This window comes from Scleropages formosus, chromosome 2 (genome assembly GCF_900964775.1).
Source record: "Scleropages formosus chromosome 2, fSclFor1.1, whole genome shotgun sequence".
NCBI lineage: Eukaryota > Metazoa > Chordata > Actinopteri > Osteoglossiformes > Osteoglossidae > Scleropages > Scleropages formosus.
Window position 1 is genome coordinate 1,455,242 of NC_041807.1, and position 22,348 is coordinate 1,477,589.

At 45.4% G+C, this 22,348-nt stretch overlaps 1 protein-coding gene across 1 annotated transcript; it reads right to left on the bottom strand.

The window, feature by feature from the left end:
- Nucleotides 1-319: 319 nt before the first annotated feature.
- Nucleotides 320-21,991, bottom strand: LOC108933896 (poly(U)-specific endoribonuclease-C-like). Its single transcript, XM_018751286.1, has 8 exons — nucleotides 21,967-21,991; nucleotides 6,822-6,882; nucleotides 5,548-5,647; nucleotides 3,369-3,477; nucleotides 2,942-3,063; nucleotides 1,034-1,146; nucleotides 751-901; nucleotides 320-625 (listed from the first exon to the last, which is right to left on the bottom strand). Exons 2-8 carry the CDS (start codon nucleotides 6,830-6,832, stop codon nucleotides 368-370), a joined length of 864 nt encoding a protein of 287 aa, XP_018606802.1. The 5' UTR covers nucleotides 6,833-6,882; nucleotides 21,967-21,991; the 3' UTR covers nucleotides 320-367.
- Between the last annotated feature and the right edge of the window lie 357 nt (nucleotides 21,992-22,348).

Below are 22,348 nucleotides of genomic sequence, written 5' to 3' on the forward strand. Positions count from 1 at the left end.
AAAAACTAAATTCTATGAATTTAGCATAAACTGCATTTATTTGTGCCATTTTCACACTTTTGTTAAAATACAAGTTGTCATCCGAGACAGATTGTTTGGTTTTTGTAAAAAAAATAAAATGGGTATAAATATCTAGATTGAAGGCTTCCTTTGTAATAGAATTTGTCTGAGGAAACCTGGTATCAAAACTAACAGTACCATCCCCTGTATACCTCAATATTTAGGAAAGGCACTGCTGGCAAGGAGGTTGAGTAATATAAAATAATTCAAGTACAAATAGCACATGTCATGGGAGAATAGAAAATGTGGAATAGACATGTCACCGAGAGCGGTGAATGCGCAAGACATCAGGGATGGACACTAGTCTCTACATATGCATGTTGCTACTCAGCAGTTTGGGGTAGGAAGTGCCGATGGAAAAGCCATGACGGAACACAACCAGCTCCAGAAGGTACTCGTCCACCTGCACAGTGGTGTTTGTAACTTTTTCCTTGGACATGAGGAAGACAATAGTAAACAAGGCCACCTCAAATTCAGGGCTGACTCCAATAAAACAGCTGCCCACTGGCTTCACCAGTGTCTTCCAGCTGAACTGAAGGTTCAGGACGTGGTCATTTTCATCTGGCTACAAGGAAAGAAACCCATCACTGGTGGAAAAACAGTAACGTGCTTAACATTTAAAACCACTCTAGTCAGACTGTTTTAACATCCAGTGTTCTGACACATCTGCACAATGAAGAGCATCCTCACCTTATCCTTGTCCTGAGCCTTATAGCCCTTGTAATCCACATTTTTGAGCTTCTCCTGTAGGTAGAACTGAATCCAGTTGTGAAAACCAGTGATCTCTTTCCCAAACTTTGTCTCTCCAACAAACACGTGTTCAAATCCACAGGAGTCCGCGCTGTGTGGCACAGAGTAAAGTTTGTCATTTCTACAGTGATTAAAAATTATAACCCATAATGCAACCTTAGAACCATTGCTACAAAACTGACTTGAACAGTGAGGGTTTGTGCTGTAGCACAGCGTCACCTACCCTCCGCTTCGGTCTCTGTGGTAGAGCCGGAACCAGATGTCATAAAGCTGAGCCTTGAACTTTTTTAGGTCTGGAGGGGATTGAGCCTTGCTCACGAGATAACTATGTGCCCGCTATGAGACAAAGAAAATACACCTTTAACACATGTACCGAGGAATCTAATCACTCATTTTACAATTAAGAAATAACCCATACTTCTACAGGCATTCCCCGACTTACAAACATCCGTCTTACATACAACCCGTACTTAGGAACATCCCCTTACTGACCGGAAGTAGATTTATCACCCTTAAGTAACAAATGAAATCATAATTAAGCCTATTATATTAAAAATTCAAGTTGCTGTATATACACTTGCTCGTAATAATAAACAGGCCCTACTTTGTGAAACGCATCAAAACATTGCATGTCAACAGCGGTTTGTCGGCTCGTGGATGGGGTGTGTGAGCCCAAGGTAGGACAGACTCTTTTCCCCGTTAAGTGTCTCGTGTTACTGTATTTGGCTTTAATTTTTTTGTTGTTACCCTCCTAATCATGGCACCAAACTAACTGATGCAAGTGATAGTGATGTGATCGTTTCCTGTTTCTTGGATGCAACTGAAACTAAAGAGTAAGTACTTAAGCAAAAGGTGAATGGAAAAGCAAACAGTCAAGTTTCGTTACTGTTCTGTGCTAGCTCTCTCTCCCCTTCTCTCTTACAAAAGACACTTCTTCCCAGTTGCAGAATCTCACTCCGGACAACCCTGCACGTTCTCAAACCTCTCTCACTTTGCTCAAGTCCCGTTCCACGTCTCTTTGATAACCGCCCGCAATGTCCCTCGACCCCGATTTCGGGTCCTTGCCTCCGTTAGTTCACCGATCGACCAACCAGTCGCACGTCCCCAACCACAACAACACATCTAGTCCTTGGATTATGAATAAACGATCCTGTAGTTGGGTCCAGCCTCCTCCGTGTCTTCTGTTCATCATGACAGTAGTAACATTTATCTCTTTTTATGTCTCTCTCATAAATGCTATAGTTACATTATTATTATTACAATTATTCATTTAGCAGAAGCTTTTCTCCAAAGTGACGTACATCTCATTGTATCATTACATCGTATTTGGTGCGGTGGCGTATCGGGTTTGGCGTTCGAGTCCTACTTGGGGTGCCTTCCGGTAGGCTGGCGTCCCATCTGGGGTGCGCCCTGCATCCCCAGGTTGGGCTCCGGTTTGCCGTGACCCCCCTTGGGACAAGCAGTTTCAGACAATGTATGTGTACATTGCATTATTATTACTGTATTGTTATATTAAAAATGTTTTAGTGTATCCAAAGTGTTTCTTCAATGTTTTTAGGCATAGAAAAGTACACGATATACTAAGTCAAACAGGTGACAAACTGACATTAGATACCCACTGTACCTAACTGTTCCAACTTACGGTAAAATTTGACTTAAAAACAGTCTGAGGACACTGAACTCGTTCATAATTTGGGGACAGCCTGGATAGAATTTATTGTACTTCCCCCCCATTTTCTCTGTTCCTTTATAACGTTGTTGTTCTCTTTTGTTAAGTTTATCCGAATTAGCATCCATCACGTCAAATTCCTTCTATGAGCATATGTAACATACACAGCCTCAGAAACAAAACATGCATATGTATGACCCATTGTTTACATAAAACTCAACCTCATGGGAAAAGAAAAGTCAACGAAAACAATGCTCATGAATGCACACCTCAAGTAAACATTGACTTAAAAGGTGAAAGAGGGTCATAATTACAGAGATAACAGGTAAAAGTAACATATAAAAGGGTAATGGAGGTTAAACAGTTAACAGCACAAGCTAAACTATAACTGTAAATAAAACCACATGGGGCTCTGGTCTCATACTACTCATCTGATGGAAGGAGCAACCCCAAGCTCATCACCTGCATGACTTTTGTCTCCAGGATGGCATCCAGGAAGCGGTCATTTTCATCCAGTTCTTCCTTAGTCACTGTTTCCGTTACGCCTGTGGACGTCTCATAGTTATCCAGCAGGCTGATGAAGGCTGTGGACAGTTCATGTTTTAGTGCTCAGAAGAAACAGCCGATTTATGAACTTTCAACATTAGTATAAAATGGTAAATTAAACCTAAAAATGTCTTGAGCAATTATCATAATGCGTTATATAGGTATTGGAAAGTCTTAACAGCACAACAGTCTTCATGGACTACATTTATACTAAATACCTGAAACCATTCTGAGCCATTATAAACTACAACCTGCAAAAGTAACAGTGGGAACATTTGAAGTTTACCACAACATGTGTACCAATACTTTGATTTACTCAAGTTCCTTAAGCTGGAACTCTTACAAGAGTAGGATTTGATGCTCCTCAGCTTCTCCTCGTTGACATAGGAGAACAGTGGTTGTCTTGCCATATCCCTGGCTTGGCTGCCTTTTGCCACATATCCCGCCTTCCCCTAAAACAAAGACTTCCAAATTTTAAACATGTATTAAGCTGACAAAAGGAAGTACAGGACACATAACATTTAAAACATGGCATGAACAAAGACATTGCAACAAAAATTAACACTGACATGAAAGAAATACTTTGAAAATTAGCTCTAACATAGACGGTTATAAAATTACTCAAAAGGCATATCATTTCTAAAATCTAATTGTGATACCAGGAACAGAGACCCACACACATCTACATATGCACTTGGATCCTTGCATATATCCATATGTCAATATGGAGATACATATGCAAATACATTTACATTTATTCACTTAGACGCTTTTGTCCAAAGCGACTTACAACGGATACTATGTAGTGTTACTAGCCCACACACCGGCTTATTCACCAAGGTGACTATGCTACTAGATACACTACTTACAAGGAGCTACTCATCCATGCATCAGTGAAACACACTCGCTCTGTGACACACACACACTATGGGGGAACCTGAAGCATGTCTTTGGACTGTGGGAGGAAACCGGAGCACCCGGAGGAAACCCACCCAGACACGGGGAGAACATGCAAACTCCACACAGACCGAGCGGGGATCGAACCCACGTTCTCTCACCACCGGGCGCTGTGAGACAACAGCGCTACTCGCTGTGCCACACCCACATGACCAGAAACACATTACATTCACATTTATTCATTTAGCAGACGATACCAAGTTCGGGTTTGGCCAAAGCAACATACATCTCAAAGAACAATACAAAGAGTGCAACAAACCAACAGAAAGAGAGATTCGGATGCAGAAACAATTCTCGAATGCAGTCTTGAGTAGATGCGAATCCTACCTTCAGCTGTAGTACCCTTGAACCAGGAACTTGGGTGATTGCACGGGAGCAATTTAAGCTAACTGTATAAACGGGTAAATAATTGTAGGTATAAGAAAATTGCAAGTTGCTTTGGAGAAAAGTGTCAGCTAAATGAATAAATTTAAACGTACATGTAGAAACACATACCTTCACACGCTCTCACATGCTTGCAAACCTGAGCGGAGCAGACTGATCGAGGGAGACTCACAGTGGGACCAAAGCCCAGAAGCTCCAATCTCGACTAGCTCCTCGCTCTTATTGTACCCCAACTCTCCTAAATGCCCTGCTCTAGTTCAGCGTGGTTAAGAACAATAGAGGCTACTGTTGAACTCCGCAGATTGAGTCCTCGTGACATCCTGTGACAAGAGTCAGGGAACTGTTACACTAATACGCTTAGATCTATAAATAGCCTCCAAAATTGTGGGTGACCCCACACACCCCTCCCACTGCCTCTTCAGCCTCCTGTCATCTGGGAAGTTATACAGGAGCGTACGATGTGGCTCCACCAGACTGTGCAACAGCTTCTTTCTTCAAGCTGTCAGGATCCTGAACTCTCCGTACGACCCGTAACTGCCTAATGCATACCAGAATCCTGAACGCTGACCAGCGAAATCAAACCCCTGCATCAAGGAGGACACACCAGCCACTTTCATACGGTCTGCAGAGATCGTCCTCTCAGGTCCCCGACAGGTTCTGCTGAAACCTCGCTTAAATCGGGGCCCATCCAAAAGCACAGCTGCTGTATTTCTTCAGTACATTCCACATCGACCTACATTAGGTCACGATAACCCTTCTTTTCCAAAACATTATTGCAGGAAAAACTCACTGTTTGCACTACCATTTAAGATCCGTTTACATTTCTATTCGTTGTAGTAGTACGTGTCGTACATGTCGTCACCTATGTCGCACCGCGGTCCTGGAGAAACGCTATTTTACTCCGATGCATGTTCCCAACACATTGTGGAAATGACAAAGTTGACTTTGAAATACACTGTGGCAGTGGGGCAGTGGATCCCTTCCCATCATCCCTTGCACAAGCCTCGGGTGCCCGAGTTGTCTGTCGTCACAATACTCTCCACAACCCCAACGGAATAAGGTGATAAGGTGTGGATGTTTGCTTTAGGAGGCTGCCGCGCGGGGCCACGTAATCCAAGAGCAAGAGGGGAATTTCGACCGTCCTCCCCGGTACGAAAACGAGAAAGACGAGCTTGCCGTGCCTGCAACGAAATGATGTAATCCTTCCCGGGCTTCAGTCGGTTATCGTCCAACTTCCACAGCTCATTCAGGACATCCGACAGCTCCCGGTTCACAGCGTCACTGCAACGCGAACGGAGGGGTTACTTTGACCACCTGCTCCGAACGTCACCGTTCGCCAACCGAATAAATGAAATTCAAAAGACTCCCGAAGCTGAGGGCCGGACTGGTGCTGGTGAACTTGTCTTTTCTCCAAACTTCTCAGCTTGTGAGACTTCTCTTCAAAACACGCTAACGTGGTTTATGTCTAGGGCTAATTGCAAGGCCATCGTCGCATCGTTTGTCCGAACAGACCACGATGGGTACGGATGATGACCGGAAGTGAAGCAACGCGCTTAGAGGAAACGAAACCAAGAGCTGAGCTGAGCAGAGCAGAGCTGCCACTTCGCCTTTCCCGCCTACACTGTGCGCTTGGTGCTTCCAAACACCGCATGAATACTCTTTTTACATATGCGTTCCTTGCTCTACGTGAAAAATCTCTATTTTAAATTATCCACACAAAGGCAACGACTCCTTCTTCTTCTTGTTTCATTTGCATCTTCGTTTAGACATAACGTCGAATAAACTCAGTAAGTGCCTTTAAGAATTTAAACAAACACTTAAGTCACTACTATAGAACGTGATAACTGGTGTTACGGCCATTTATTTCAGAAACGTCGGTATTTTCAGTGTTAAAGTTTTAAAGTTGTTATAACTGTTGAAACAGCTCGAGGACGGCAGCTTCCTCGCGCCAACCTGTGGACTCGGCACGGGCGCATGCGCACTAAGACAGTGGCGCTGCAGAGCACTTTACTGAGTTGTTCTCAGCTGAGGAGAAATAAACCCTCTGGAACACTTCCATCTTTGATCTACAGAGCTTTTAAACTGTCGTGGAGAGGCCAATTAGCTTGCTAACATTCGATTGATTCGTCAGTCAACATCTTTATGTTCAAACTTGGAACTAAGTTAGAACAAGGAATAGTTTGCCGAAAGCAATTTCACGGTTCTAATCAAACTTAGGTTATATTACATCTGCTAAATCATCATCATCATCATCATCATCATCATCATGCGTGTGCACAGATACAGTACGGCCAGCGTACATAAAAACTTTTTAAAAAAGATGGCTTAAGCCATCCATAGGCTTTTCCTGCACAATTTCTAAAATATTTAATAAAAAAAATACCCTAAAGACAGGTTTCTCGTCTGCCACAATATTATAACAAAAGAAAACATTCTAACCAACACCCCTCCTTACCTGCGAGCCATCGCGCTTAAGTCTTCAGTTCGGTATTAGACCTCCACCCTTGCCAAAAGCACTTGACGAAAAGAAAAAACAAAATTAGCATATTGCAAATCCTGGCCAATCAGTGGAAGAGTATGTTAATCAGCACCGTGACCCTCCGCCCTTTCGTAAAATTTGTACACAAACAGCCAATCAAATATAGTCTACATTCTGTCCAATAGATTAAGGAGTAGTGCTTTCGATAAGCCGTGCGGTCCAACCTCCTATGCAGAATCTTTGCACAAACAGCCAATCAGTCGGACTCTACTTGTGCCCAATAGGTGCAGCCACAGGTGACACGCCCCTTTTTTTCCGTCCGCACGTGTTCGGCGAAGTGTCGCGTTTGTTTTCACCATAATGTCAAACTGTCTTTTAAGTTTTTCGTAGCCAAACTGCTCAGCGCGGCGTTGTGACGTAAAAATGGTACGTTAGTGAATCTGCACATTTAAATAAAATACTTGCTATTATAGTGGCATTGGGGCCACTGTGAATTCTGAACATCAATAACTTAATAAGACAGCAGGTGCGCAGTTTGTTGCTCTGGCTGTTGTCTGTCTCTCTTGAGGAACTATTTCATTTGATCACCTTGTGCGGTATTTCTTAATAAGACACGTATTATGGTAAGTGTGAAACTCAGAACCTAGAATGTTTATCTGTATGTTCTGACTAGCAATGAAAAGTGACTGAACTGCAGCATTTTGTCAGTGCAGATTCTGGAGAGGCAACACACACACATTGGCTGAAGCCGCTCATCCCAGCAAACCGGAGCCTAACCCGGCAGCACAGGGCACGAGGCTGGAGGAGAAGGAGACGCACCCAGGACGGGACGCCAGTCCGTCATAAGGCGCCCCCAGCAGGACTCGAACCCCAGACCCACCGGAGAGCAGGACCTAGATAAGCCTGCTGTGCCACCATACCCCCTCCATAGAGACAAAGGCAGCGCTATGCCCCAAGCGCTTGGAAAGCGCCGTTAGATGGGAATATGTCAACATATCCTCTGACAGAAGTTCACTTTTACAGTACTTGCATGGCAACAGTGAGCTGCGCCCAGCATCCCTGTGACAGGCAGCCGTCGGCCGCAACAACCCATGTCTCCATGGTAACCGTCTCAGAACTCCGTGTCCCCTGCGTGGGCGATAAGTTGGGCTCCTCACCTTTCATTTTCTCAGCTAAATGAATTGTCAGTTCCAGGAAGTAGCGTGCTGAGCTCTGGACAGCGTGTCTGAAAACCATCTAAACACTTGGGGAAAAGGTGGGCTGGGGAGGTGGGGGTTTCTGTAGCATCACAGCAACGTGAGTGTTTCCTGCGGTAGTTCAGCAGCGGAAATCCTGTCTGCATTGTACTGAAAAGCAGTTACATCCTTGCATATGGGAGAGTTTAAGCAACCAGAAAAAAATAAAAGGCACATTATGTGAATGTCTGAAGATGAATAACTTGAACTGCAGTATGTTGTGTACTGCTCTTATTAATGCAGCATTATATACAGCTGTGAAAAAAGTCTGCGCACCCTTTGGAATTATCTGGATTTCTGCATGTCTCCTAAAACATGACCTCCATCTCTGTGAAAATAATACATTTATACACACACGTACAGTATATACACTACAGATTAGTCTTATTTTACATCTTTCAACATTTTCTCTTCATATTTTTATTGAACAATGGGTTTAAATAGTCAAGGTCATTGGTGGGGAAAAAGTGCGTGAACCTCTAAAATAATGTTCGGTCAGTAATTGCAGTCAGGCATTCCATTCAGTTCAGGTGTGGGTTTGACCTGCCCTGCTATATGAATAACCACACAATTTTTGTTACCTACTGTTCACAACAGAATTCAACACGAGAAAGTTAGAGTTGCCCAGAAACAGCTGGTAGCATAGTGGTTTGTGCTTCTTTTTTTGTATCCAAAGGGTGCAGGTTCAATCCCCACCTCTGGCTGTAGTACCCTTCCCTTGAGGAAGGTACTTACCCTAAACTGCTCCAGTGAAATTACCAAGCTCTAAAAATGGGTAAATCATTGTAAGCTTGTAATACCTGCAACCTTAACAGTGCACATTGCTTTGGAGAAAAGTGTCAGCTAGAATCTAAATGTTAAATATGTCCTAATTAAATAGGTTTCCGCAGACCTCAGAGGAAGTGTGGCTGAAGCTCATAAAGGGTTAAAAAAAAGGATTTCTAAAGATCTGGGCTCCAGTCAAGAGAATTGCTTAGAAATTCAGCTTCAGTGTTTATTATTATGAATGGACAGGGCAGCAGTCCACTGCAGAAAAAGGCAATACATCCATGTATTAATAATGTATGTTGTTTAATACACACTAACTGTCTAGAGCTGGTGTTTCAAACAAGCTTTGCGTGCCGTTTGGTACGGTGCACCATCCCTCTACGGAAGTGAGAGGAACACAGTGCGTCCCCTCTGTAGTGGGAAAGGGAAAAGCAGCGCATTCTCTCACTTTTGTACCTTAAATTTCTCCAGCAACACTGGGGACCTGTGAGAAATCTACTTAACCTGAAATTTTTCTCGTAATTACTTGCCGTCGCAGACCCCGACCGTACCCGTCACGCTGAGAATTGTGTGTTTTGGTGTGATATTTGTACTGAGTCTCCATGGGATTCAGGGACCAGTCTGATTCCTTTCCTCATGCTCTGGTATCGCTTGGCTTTCGGCCGTAATCCACCCGTTTGTGATATGAATCACAAATCGTGAATCACGGGAGAGAACAGCGGTGGGTCCGTTCGCTAAGTGTCCCCGGCCCTCTAGAGTCGGTCTCGTTCCCTCATCCACCCGCTATCCCTCATCCATCAATCACAGCTTGCCCAGTGCGGGGCCGTGGTGCTGCGGAGCCTATAGAGGAGGGGCAGGGTGCGAGGCAGGGTACAGTCGTCCGTGCCCCGGTAAAAGCCTCCTTTCAGCAGTCCCCTGAATACCAGGAGGAAGTATTTGAGCCACTAGATGGTGGCAAAAGGCAGAGCCCTTTAAGAGCAACGACAGCTCTAGTTTAACAAGCATAAAACGGTGCTAAACATTTTGAGCATTTCACAGTAAGATATTAATTGTCTTCGCAAGGATGCAAGAAGGCTGTGACAGCAGTACATGCCAGAAAGATTGTCCCGCTACATCGGAGTCTCATTATGGTGTGGTTAGGGTACGCGTTAAGTGCGACAGGTACGGAGGAGAACATTTTTCCATTAAAAGCTGGGAGGGGCTTATATTTGCCATCTGCCTCAGTATCAGGTGACAGAACGGCTCTATTTTATTCAGTTGCTCTGTCAAGAAAGTCTTCCGAAGGAGGAGACGGATGGATGGTCTTTCAAGTTTGGGTGGGGACACCGAGGGTGTTTTGTAACATCATATGTACATTTGCATTGATTCAGGTAGCTGATGCATTTCTCTAGAGCAACTTACAATTATTTAGCCATCTGTAGAGCCGAGCAGTTGTACTGGGACAATTTAGAGTAAGGGAGGGTGGCGTCGTGGTGTGGGTCCTGCCCTCCGGTGGGTTTGGAGTTCGAGTCCTGCTTGGGGTGCCTTGTGATGGACTGGTGTCCCATCCTGGGTGTGTCCCCTCCCCCTCCAGCCTTATGCCCTGTGTTGCTGGGTTAGGCTCTGGCTCCCCGTGACCCCCATATGGGACAAGCGGTTCAGAAAGTGTGTGTGAATTTAGAGTGTTGCTTAAGGGTACTGCAGCAGTTGGTAAGATTCAAACCAACAGCCTTTGGGTCCAACGGCAGCAGCCCTCGTATCTACGCTACCAGCTGCGTCCCCGTGTTTTTTTATCATGACGTCAGCACACGTTTTCTGCGATCACTCGGGTCTGTAGTTCTCGTGCAGTTAGATAATGAAATTTTAACGAAGAGTCCGATCGAACGTAAATTGTTCTAAGGGACGTTTCCGAAATTAAGGGGTGAAAGATTTTTTTTGGAAAATGTGAACGTTTTAACAGATCATACTAAAAATAGCCTTTCGTCAAAAATGCATTTAGAAGAAGAATATTAAACAAATTTCTCTTTGTTTGTTGATTAATTTATTGTATTTAAGAGGTAGCGCAGCAGGTCGCGTGCTTGTTCGAAGCACTGCCTTTAGATTCAGAGGATACAGGTTCAAAATTCACCTCTTCCTCTAGTTACCCTGAGCAAGGTAATTACTCCACCAACACTAACCTGGTAAAGGGTCTGAAAACTTCTGTGAATTAAAGTTTTCAGTGTTTTCCTTTTAATAAATTTGAAAACAATGTATTTTCACTTTGTCATCACAGGGTAATGTGTGTTGACCGATGGCCAAAAATCAGTAAAATCCATTTTGAAATGAGTCTACAGCACAGCAAAGGGTGGAAAAAGTGTGTGAAATTTTACAGCCGCCGTTTACGGTCCTGAGGTAAGTCGCAGTTGGAGGAAGCAGTCATTCTCAGCTGTACCCATCATAAACGTGGTAAAGTGTGTTTCGTCAGTTCAACTGGACTTTAAAGCCTTTATTTTGTTTGCCATTATGACAAATGTGCTAAGTAACTGAAACGTTGTTCCCATTCCTAAAGGAGTGTCATTTATGTCATTTACTCTGGTGTTTTGCTCTACCCTAAACAGTGAAAAAATGCTAATTATGACTCCCATTATCATTTTTTTCTTTTTGTTAAATATAATGTGTTATGAGCTTTTGTTCAGCTGTCTCTTGCATTTGCGTCATGTACTCGTTCATGTGATTTTTTTTTTTTTGAGGTTCTGTTTCGTAGATTTTTTTTGTCCACACTCTTGGGAAACCATGTTTCCACATATAGGCCACACGTTTCATTTATCATTTTGGACACCGCACTCATGAAATGTGACCGATTGACTGACATAATGAGAACACTGAAGCAGCATCTGTCATGTTGCATGGATCTTTCTCACCTCCTGCACCCAAGGCATCCCGCTGTGATTCTACCTCCAGCTGGAATGGTTTTGGTGACCATGGCAACTAATGTCTGCTCTAGGATAAGGAGAGATTAAGAATGCCCTGGATGGTCTTCACTTTTAATCTGATGCAACAGAGACATAGATAGTGTGCGAGGTTCACAAGTTGGGGAAGACTGACCAAGCGGGGTTCAGGAGAACGGGTGAAGAAGGATGGACCGAGGGAGAAGAAAATGACAGTAGAGATTCACGAGTCAAGCGAGCGAGAAGATCGCAAGTCGGGAAGGAGACGGAGTGAAAAGGGTTCACGTGTCGGGAGAGAGTGGGAAGGAAAACGAGGCCGGACAGAGCCTTTCGCGAGAGTGACGGGGGTTTGGCAGTCGGAGAAGAAAGCACGAGATGTCAAAAGAGAAGGTGTCCATGGAAACTGAGGAAGGACAAAGATGACCACTGAAAATCAATCCCAGACTTACTTATCGCCGGTGACCTAATGGCAGGATGACAGTATTGATAAACCATCAGTGAAGCCCAATCAAGTTACTGGCAAACTAGTACATTTACATTTATTTATTTATTTATTTTCTCCAAAGCAACTTCCAATGAACTCTGTGCAGTGTTAGCAGCCCCCACACCTTATTCACCACAGTGACTTACACTGCTAGACACCCTACTTACAATGTGTCACTCATCCATACATCAGTGGAACACACACTATGGGTGAACCTGAACAGCATATTGGAGTGTGGGAGGAAACCAGAGCACCCAGAGGAAACCCAGACACGGAGAGAACATGCAAACTCCACACAGACCAAGCGGGAATCAAACCCACCTCCTCAAGCACCACCCAGGCACCGTGAGACAACAGCACTACTCACTGTGCCACCGTGCTGCCCATGTTACCACATCTTGGCCGCAACATTAAAAAATTACCCTCGTCACTAAGACGTCTTACTTTGTTTCCTAATCTCCTGTCTTTCAGACAAAATGTATTCAGTGGCCTTACGAAGCACGTGGAGCACCTCTGAGTCCAAATGCTGGACGAGTAGCTGACACTCCATCCCGTTTCTGTGTTTGAAATTCAAGAGATTAGAGTCTCTTTCCTCCATTTAAAAACGTATAATTCGGCTTCATGAGCAACTCAAAGCCTGGCAACCCTTTGTACCAGTGTGAACGCTTTACTTCTTCTCGTCACCAGGTTTTCTTCTCTTTTCTCTCTTTTTTTTGTTTCATTCCTGTTTGTCCAGAATACAAAAAGAATCGTACCTAATTACATAGTAACTGGAACCCAGCAAAAAGAACGCAACTGCATAATTTTCCTTTCAGCGTGCGGCCGAAGCCCTCTTCACAAGTGTTTCTGAGCACAGCTCCTCAGCTGAGTTCTAAATTGTAGCCTGAAATACCATTAAATAGAAGTAAAAAAAAAAGAAAGCGCGGTCCCGTTAAAAAAGATCATTCTTTACTCACTCAATAGATGCAAAACTCACCGGGATCCACCGCACTTGTTGCTGCTTCTCATAACAACCTTACGAGGCAGTTCCCTCAGTCGACGTCCCTCGTATGCTTCATGCCCTGCTTTTTCTGAGCTCTTTTGTAAAGCATCGTGTTGGAGACCAGGTGTGGGCAGAAGAACAGAGAAACGGAACAAAAAGACCTTCCGCATCTTGGAGGAACCGGCAACGTACCGGTGCATTTTTGACTGCAAAATGTTTGGATCGCTGTTGATGCAACCCTGACGCCTCTGTCCAAATGTCCGTTATAATGTTAGAGAATCAACGTTACAGTTATTCATAAAACAAGGGTATCCTTACTCTATTGGTTCCTGGTAAGTACCTTTGCACATAATTCACACGTACATTTATTCAGCAGACGCTTTTCTCCAAAGCGACTTCCAATGAACTCTACTTAGTGTTACCAGCTCACACACCTTATTCACCAGGGTGACTTACACTGCTAGATACACTACTTACACTGGGTCACTCGTCCATACATCAGTGGAACACACTCTCTCTCTGTCACTCACACACCATGGGGGAACCTGAACAGCATGTCTTTGGACTGGGGGAGGAAACCAGAGCACGCAGCTACAGGGAGAACATGCAAACTCCACACAGACTGAGCAGGATGGAACCCGCACCTTCTCGCACCACCCAGGCACTGTGAGACAGCAGCACTACTCGCTGCACCACCGTGCCACCCGTCCGTATGCACCTGCAAATGTCACTCGTCAGGTGGAATCGTGGAACGTGCAAATCTAGATTTGACACGTTGGTCACTGGCTCTTGAAACAGCACCACGAGATTAAGGTGAGAGAAGAAAAACTCAAACGCTCCAGAACAGACGGGGTTCCTCGAGAAGCACTGTCACAAGCGGAAGAAAGTTACTAGAGTGTGTTTTCACTTTACCGCACGTTGTGGTGAGGTGGTTTCTAGAACATCTCTAGTGCAATGCTATTAATAAAAACCTGATTGCCAAAGTGCTTTTTTCATGTGTAATCCTCTTAGTTTCCATAGCCTGCTGCAGGGCGATACAACAGCAATGTGGCAGAAGAATAAAGGCGGTCGGCATCTTTATTTCGTTGTATGTTTTTAAGAAGATTATGTAACAGCTTAACTGTGTGACTGACACTATCTGGAGAACACGTTTAGCACGATGTAAACCAACACACACACACACGGAGCCTAACCCGGCAACACAGGGCGCAAGGCTGGAGGGGGAGGGGACACACCCAGGACGGGACGCCACTCCATCACAAGGCACCCCAAGTGGGACTTGAACCCCAGACCCACCGCACCACCACACAAGAGGTAAACCCATTCCTCTGAATATCAAACAAACCGTATCTTGCACCAGGCTACATTCTTTCAGAACTTTATTTTAAAGTCATATATCATTTAATAATTCTTTGTTACAATTTCTTGAGTCCTTTCGAAATGACATTGAAAATAGACTTACAGTAATCTTTCTGGAAGGAGCTTGAAGGATTTCGGTTTGACGGCACTCTTAAACTGGTCAAAAGAGAAGTGATCAAAACCCTTCTTCTACCTTCCTTTCTCCGGCGATACTTAATACCTGAAGCATCAGAGAGACCAGGGGGGCGTGGTGGTGCAGTGGGTTGGACCAGGTCCTGCTCTCTGGTGGGTCTAGGGTTCGAGTCCCGCTTGGGGTGTCTTGCAATGGACTAGCATCCCGTCCTGGGTGTGTCCTCTCCCCCTCCAGCCTTCCACCCTGTGTTGCTGAGTTAGGCTCTGGCTCCCCAAGACCCTGTGTGTGTGTGTGTGTGTGTGTGTGTCAGAGAGGTAACAGCATTGTTGACATGCAGCCCCAAAAAGTGACACCAAACCCTAAGAGGACATTTGATATTTTCTCTATTATCCTCTGTCTATGCTGCCTGTTTAGAGCATCAAGTCTTATATGTGGTTGTGGACATTCACCGAAAAGCACCTTGGGAGATCATCGGTGTAAACCTTCCCCGTAACCATGGCGATGCAGAGGGACAGAGAGAGCCAGTAAACCCTCGTAAAAACCTAGGACCGCAGACTGTAACCGCAGGAACTGCAACAATACCTGCAGAGGGAGGGTTTGGTTTCTGTTGTGTCTTTGGGTCACGTGGGTCCAGCATTCATTTACCTCAATCCTTCAGGACTTCAAATCGCTCCGCAGCAATCGCTCAAGACAGCAGGTGAATCAGTGTGATGCTTGGGTCTAGTCGGGGCAATTCTCTTGGCCATTTTAAAAAGTTCTAATAAAATGTCTCGCACCTTTCGCTATAAAGGAAGCCTCATCTATTCATCTCCTAGGTTCCATACGGCCGGTAAGAAAGAAGTTTTTAAGTTTGAAACGGGTGGTACGGTGGCACAGCAGGTAGCGCTGCTGTCTCAGAGCACCTGAGCGGTGCGAGAGGATGTGGGTTTGATCCCTGCTCAGTCTGTGTGGAGTCTGCATGTTCTGTGGGTGCTCTGGTTTCCTCCTACAGTCCAAAGACATGTTGTTCAGGTTCACCCAGAGTGTGTGTGTTCCACTGATGTATGGATGAGTGACCCAGTGTAAGTAGTGTATCTAGTGGTGTAAGTCACTGTGGTGAATAAGGTGTGTGTGTGTGTGTGTGTGTGTGTGTGTGTGTGTGTGTGTGTTCATTGGAAGTCCCTTTGCAGAAAAGCACCTGCTAAGTGAATAAATGTGAAGGCTATGGGTCATTGCACTTAGTACTTTACTAATTCCTGCAGGGATGTTCACGAATTCACATGCGAATCACTCTTGTTTGATGACCGGTTGTCCCGGTCAAGGTGGTTAGGAGCGCATCCTGGAATCACCACACCCTGGGAAGGACACAAGTCCATCACAAGGTAGCCAAACCCACTCACCCTACGGGCACTGTAGAACTGCATGAGTTTGGGAGGGACCCGGAGCACCCGGAAGACACCCACGCACCCACGCGGACAACGTGCAAACGCCATGCGGAACAGGCTGGACATGAACCTGTGCCCTAGAGCTTAGGCACTATGAGCAGCACTATGAGCAGCAGCAGCAGCGCTACCCAGTGCACCGCCGTGGAAGCAAGGTTTGCCGTATCTGCCAGACATCATTTCGTTGACGTCCGTTTTCTCACACCGAAAAACAAACGTGCTGTTTTCCTACAAGAACGTCAGCTTTGTGTGCACATGGGGTAAAGACATGAGCCATCGAGACAAATCCAACTAATGATTTCCTTGTAAGGGAGGTAATGGAAGCCATTTCCATAACACCCCATGCAGACGTGCAGATACAGACGTAAATACTGTGTTGGCAGGGATCCAAACACTAACTGTATTGCCAGCAACCAATTTTTTTCTAGTCAAACGTGGACGGAATGTGTTTCATGCGTGGATGCGTCTCAGGTCCCAGAAGTTTGTGCTTCAATCGCAGCTATTTCATGAGCACAAGGCTTTGTCTTCTCAGCAATCATAGGTCACCTGAAGGCTCCACTTCCTTTTCTTAGCAGGAAAATCAGCTTTAATAAATGCATCGCCTCATCGTGCATCTGATCCTTAAAAGCTTTTGCTAGAGGGAGACTGAGTTTTCCAGCCCATTTGAGGTGCTTGAGAGGTTGTGGAGAGCAGAGCCTGCTGTGTCTCACAGGTTCTGCTGTGCCTGCAGACCCTCTCAAAGCCTCCTACCAGTGTGGAGACACAAGCTCATGGGCAGAGTAAACACACGATCTTGTAATAGAGGCCAGCCCAGAAATCAATGGCTCCATCAGCGGCTGCTGAATTACTGCTGAATTAGTGCTTAAACTTAAACAGGAAATTGGTGCTTAACAGGTCCTCTTGTGGGATCTTTCCAAACTCCTATTTTCCTTCTACCACGAGGTCCGCATAACAACACAATTAAATGTGTTAAAAGAATAAACAGGATTGTTGCGGTCAGTCCTCTAAGACAGGTGTGCTTCTTCCCCTGTGCGCTCAGGACCTGCAGCCGTCGTGATCACGGAACCGTCGGGGTTTCGCCGGGGCCCTGTTCGTGTCCGGAGCGTCCTGTGTGGCACGCAACGTCTTCTCCGTCGCTTCTTCTGATGTCGCTTATTTTATTCCCTGGTTTGAAGTCCGAAAGGTTGGCGGGGGTGCGCAGGGTGACCTCAGGGCGCTCCCACCAGGAGGAGCTCGATGCTTTGATTCCGGGGGACATTTAAAGTTCGGCTCAGACGAGCGTTCACGAGACTCCCCCGGCTTTCCGAGGACGGCCAGCAAACGACCAGGGGGATGCCGGACACACTCTCCCGTCTGGGTCTGAGCACTTGGTCACCTCCTCAGACCACACAGCAGGACCGGAGAGGCACGGGTGCGTGACAGAGCAGAGACGCAACGGGTGGGTTCCACGTTCATCCGCGTCTCCCTGAGAAGTTTCTGAAGAACATGTGAACCGTAGAGGGCCATTCACATCCATTTCATTCGTGTTCACGAGTACGCTCGTCCCCTGTCTTACGATGGTAATTTGATCCCGAAACACCTTTTGGAAGGCGAATGGTCGTAAATTGAAGAATTCCCTACTGGAATTACCCTACGTTTTAATGGTAAAAATTGTATGCTTTACTGAGCCAAAAAAAACTGGCAACTATTTATGCTAAAATATAATCAAATCCCGCTAAAATGGACACGTTCACTTCAATAGTTAACATCGGTTACCGCAACACAACACGACAAGACAGTTTCCCTTCATTAAGTACTCCAGAATACTGTACGGCCATCTACCTGTGCTTCTTCGGGTCTTTCATAACATACATTTAGCAAACGCTCGCAAAAAAAAATCCCACGTGCACATGGTACTCGATGTTTCGTATTACAAAAAGAGAACATTAATGACAGAAGAAATCAATGACAAGAATGTAAATGAATTCACGCTCGACCTCATTCAGTTTTCCTCGCCATGGTGACTGAGATTATAATGCTTGCAAACAGGCAGAGAGGCTGAAAACTCAAGGCAGCACAAGCCAAACTATAGCTGTGCAGAGGACCACATGGTGGCTCTGGACTCATGCCAGTCAGCTGTCTGGTGGCAAACACAATCCATAAATGAGGTCCTCGTAAATGAGGAAAAAAACAGCCCATAAGCCAAAGCAGGAGTATTAATCTAATCTGATCGCAGGGGGTGCGGTGTAGCAGGTTTGACCGGGTCCTGCTCTCAGGTGGGTCTGGGGTTCAAGTCCCGCTTGGGGTGCCGTGTGACAGACTGGCATCCCGCCCTGGGTGCGTCCCCTCCCCTCCAGCCCTACGCCCTGTGTTGCCGGGTTAGGCTCCGGCTCGCCACGACCCTGCTTGGGACAAGAGGTTTCAGTCAATGTGTGTGTGTGTGTGATCGCAGTGAATTAAACTCGTTGTGAAGTCCAGTTCTTGCAACTCAAATGGGTGTAATTTGGGGTATGACTAGCGGCATATGGTTTTTATATAAGCGCATTTTCTATAGGGTGGATGAATTCTGGTCTTCCAGGTATAGAAATATAGGCAAAGTGCTAAGAGGCAGTGAGACAGACCACAATGGTGAGTAAAAAACACATGTGCTTGGGCCCCTCACCCATGTTTGCCTTGAAAATGAGTGAGAGGACAGGGGCTAATTAACAGCAGTTCTGCAAGCAGGAAGTAATTAGCAGAGGCTCCTTCGGAAGGAAGGGGGCCGTGGTGTCAGAGAGGCACTCGGAGCATGGGCTGAGGTCAAATTATTGAGAAGACAAATTAAATCATGGCCTCTAGTTTCTTGATGGGAAAGGGTGCGCAGTGGGCCGCTGTGATTTATTTTTTTCACACTGATTAGGAAACTCATAAGGGAAACTGAGTCTGATGAGTGTTTTTTCTGGTCAGATGGTTTGACAATGTTATGCAACAAAACTTTTTGCCACACTTTGTCAGGAGTTGTGTTTCAGGTGTGTGGCAAAATTTAAAACGAATAAAATTGCAAGCGTAAAAAATCCAGTTCCGTCTGTGCAATAGTGTTCTTGTGCTTTCTTCTTTTAAAGGAAAGGAGTTGCTAACAATTGATTTGCAGTTCAAATTGACCTCAGACAGCTGGTAGCACAGTGTAGAGGTTAGAGCCACCTTTCAATCCAAAGGTTGCAGGTTCGAACTCCACCTTCAGTACTCTCGAGCAAAATGCTTACCCTAGATTACTCTGGTAAGCTACCCAGTTGTATAAATGGGTGAATAATTATGAATAGGTTAACACTGTAAGTTGTTATGGAAAAACCCTCGGATAAATGAGCTGTGTGTATTGGGGAAACATTCTAACAATTACTTTTTTAATTATCACAATCTTTAAAACTCACTGAGAATACAAACTTCATGGTAATTACTAATCAATAGCATGTATAAAGCTATAAATAAGGTTCAGAAAAAACCTTTGAATGGTTGTTGATGTGAAAAGGTGGTCTTGGTACTGTATGTTGTTACTGTCTATTGATTACCATAGTTTGGAAAGGGAAAAAGGCTAAAATAAGAATAAAACAAAATTTTTAAAAGTGAAATAACCATGTGCTCTGTTTATTATTTATTTAATGGGATGCAAACTGCTTTCAGCCATGTCATGTCATAGCTCATTCTATAATATATGATTATAACACTTGCAAATAGCAAGCAAGGCTGAAAACTCAAGACAGCGCAAGCGAAATTCAGTCTGAAATTACCCAGCTGTACGAATGGGTGAAGAATCGTAAGTTGCTTCGGAGGAAACCATCAGGTGAACGTACTGGCTGATTTCCCTGGGATGACTGGGCATTTTCAGAATACAGCAATTCATGAGACTGATTTTACAGTCAGATGATGAAATTCCATTTTGCATAGTTTGCTTCGAATTTCGAAATACAACATATGAAGCGAAATATCTGCTCATGTAAAGAACTGGGCACAGAAATCCCCGACAGGCACACAGTGAACCGCAAAGTGAGTTCTTGGCTGGCAAAGTTAAATTTAGGAGATATTATTATTGCTATCTCTCCATGCAGGGGGTACGGCATCACCGTGGGGAATGTACTGCTGTTTCTGAACGTCTGTCTGGATATGGTGACCTCCGCCTCTATCGGACTCTGTGGCACCAAGCATCCTTGGCAAATCTGGTGACACGAATTGTGTTTGAATGTCACAGCCGTAATGGACCCCAGCGCTGCCTTTGCTCGGGCTCATTGTGCGCCGACCGCTGTCAGGAGGCCTCGCCGATAACAGAACAGCGATAGATTCTGCAATCTGATTAGAGGCCGTATCTTCGGCTGCGTCAGTGTCAGGACCACGAGGGCTTCGGTCCTCTGTGCGCGAGCCGCGGACATTCCCATCCCATTACAGATCCACGGCGAGATGGACAAACCCAGTTCGTTCGGAAACATTCTGACACTTTATCTCGGTTATTTGGGATTATTGTTTGGGCTGGTCATTTCAGACAGTGAGGAGTTTTAAAATGAAATCACTCGGAACCGCTTGTCCCATACAGGGTCACGGGGAACCGGAGCCTACCCGGTAACACAGGGCGTAAGGCCGGAGGGGGAGGGGACACACCCAGGACGGGACGCCAGTCCGTCGCAAGGCACCCCAAGCGGGACTCGAACCCCAGGCCCACCGGAGAGCAGGACTGTGGTCCAACCCACTGCGCCACTGCACCCCTTTAAAATGAAATCTGATCCACTTTAGTATTTGGATACCCGAGTAAAATGGATTATTTCCCCATTACCACTGTTCTCTTGGGAATAATATAATAATGTGCAATAATTGTTTTCTACCTGAAACATTCAGAGTTTTTTCATCAAAGACAAAAAATAAACGTAAAGGTTAGACGTGTAACGCACACGTTTTTGCGGTTATTGTTCTAGTTGCTGTTGGTGTTTTTGTATAAATCTGTATCCTTAACTGCTATTCTGCCTGTTGGCCTGTGTCTGTCCTCATAAAGGCAGCAGAAGCAGTCTCCGCAGGAGCTCTAATCAAGAGGATAATGGAGCAGTAATGATGGGAGCAATGGGAATCTCTGCTCTCTCGGCTGCTGTCTTCACGTTGAATACAGATGAGTTCTGGATCTCTTGCTCCTGGGCGTGAGGAAGGTCACGCAGGACAGAGGTCAACGGCTGAAGCCAAAGCTTGAAATATTTTGGTCTGGCACATTTTTAATGCTTTACGTGGATGTAGCCTTGCTTGCCAGCATTTGCTGAAGGATGGATAATTATCTTAGGAACTTAGCTGAGACCAAAATTCTATAACACAAGTAACTGAAATGCAGTTTCAAAGCACCTTGTAGCTCTCTCTTACTGGCTGTATGATGAAAAAAATAAAAAATTGTTGAATAACTTGGACGGCGGCGTGGTGGTGCAGTGGGTTGGACCGGGTCCTGCTCTCTGGTGGGTCTGTGGTTTGAGTCCCGCTTGGGGTGCCTTGCAATGGACTGGCGTCCTGCCCTGGGTGTGTCCCCTCCCCCTCCGGCCTTATGCCCTAAGTTGCCGGGTTAGGCTCCGGTTCCCCACGACCCCGTAAGGGACAAGCGGTTCAGAAGGTGTGTGTGTGAATAACTCAGCCTGTAGTTCAGGGGTACACAGCATATGACATGTGTTTCACAAAGGTGTGTTGAGGAGGTGCACATGTCCAGCCACCTTACATAAGTACCGCCTCTTTACATAACATGGTATTCTGCATTACACAACGAGTCTGGAGCCGAGCCGCGCATTAAACGGGTGCCCGGGGGGTGGAGGCGAAGTCCGGAGGGCTCGTTTACTACTTTGTTGAGACTATTATTACCTACCAGGAAAATTCTGGAGGACCTTGGTCTCAGAAGATGATCTTGAGGGAGGTGAGATCCAGCCTTTTCAGGGAAAGAAGAAAACAAGCTCTTCCTGGCATGCCTGAAAAAAGAAACGCTCGTCATTACATTCTCGAAGCCCGTTTTTGTCGGTAAACATGCTTTCTGTGTCAGGTATGACAAGCAGGAGCCCTGCTTATTAGCATCAGCACAAAGAACACCGACTCCATTCATCCGTCCATGCGAACAGCCACTCGTCGTCCTCTCTTTTCAAAAGCCACGAACAAGGTGCAACCTTCCGCAGAGCGCGCTTTCGTAAAACCACGCGCCGTTAACTAGAAATCATACTGGGAAGGACTCGGATGTTGCCCCACGTTTCACTATT

What these genes read in the sequence shown, in the direction of transcription:
- LOC108933896 (XM_018751286.1), bottom strand. An exon ending in GAGCATCAAATCCTACTCTT is followed by an intron (nt 3,064 to 3,368) that starts GTAAGAGTTCCA and finishes AACTGTCCACAG; the next exon opens with CCTTCATCAGCCTGCTGGAT. An exon ending in AGGCTCAGGACAAGGATAAG is followed by an intron (nt 626 to 750) that starts GTGAGGATGCTC and finishes CTTTCCTTGTAG; the next exon opens with CCAGATGAAAATGACCACGT.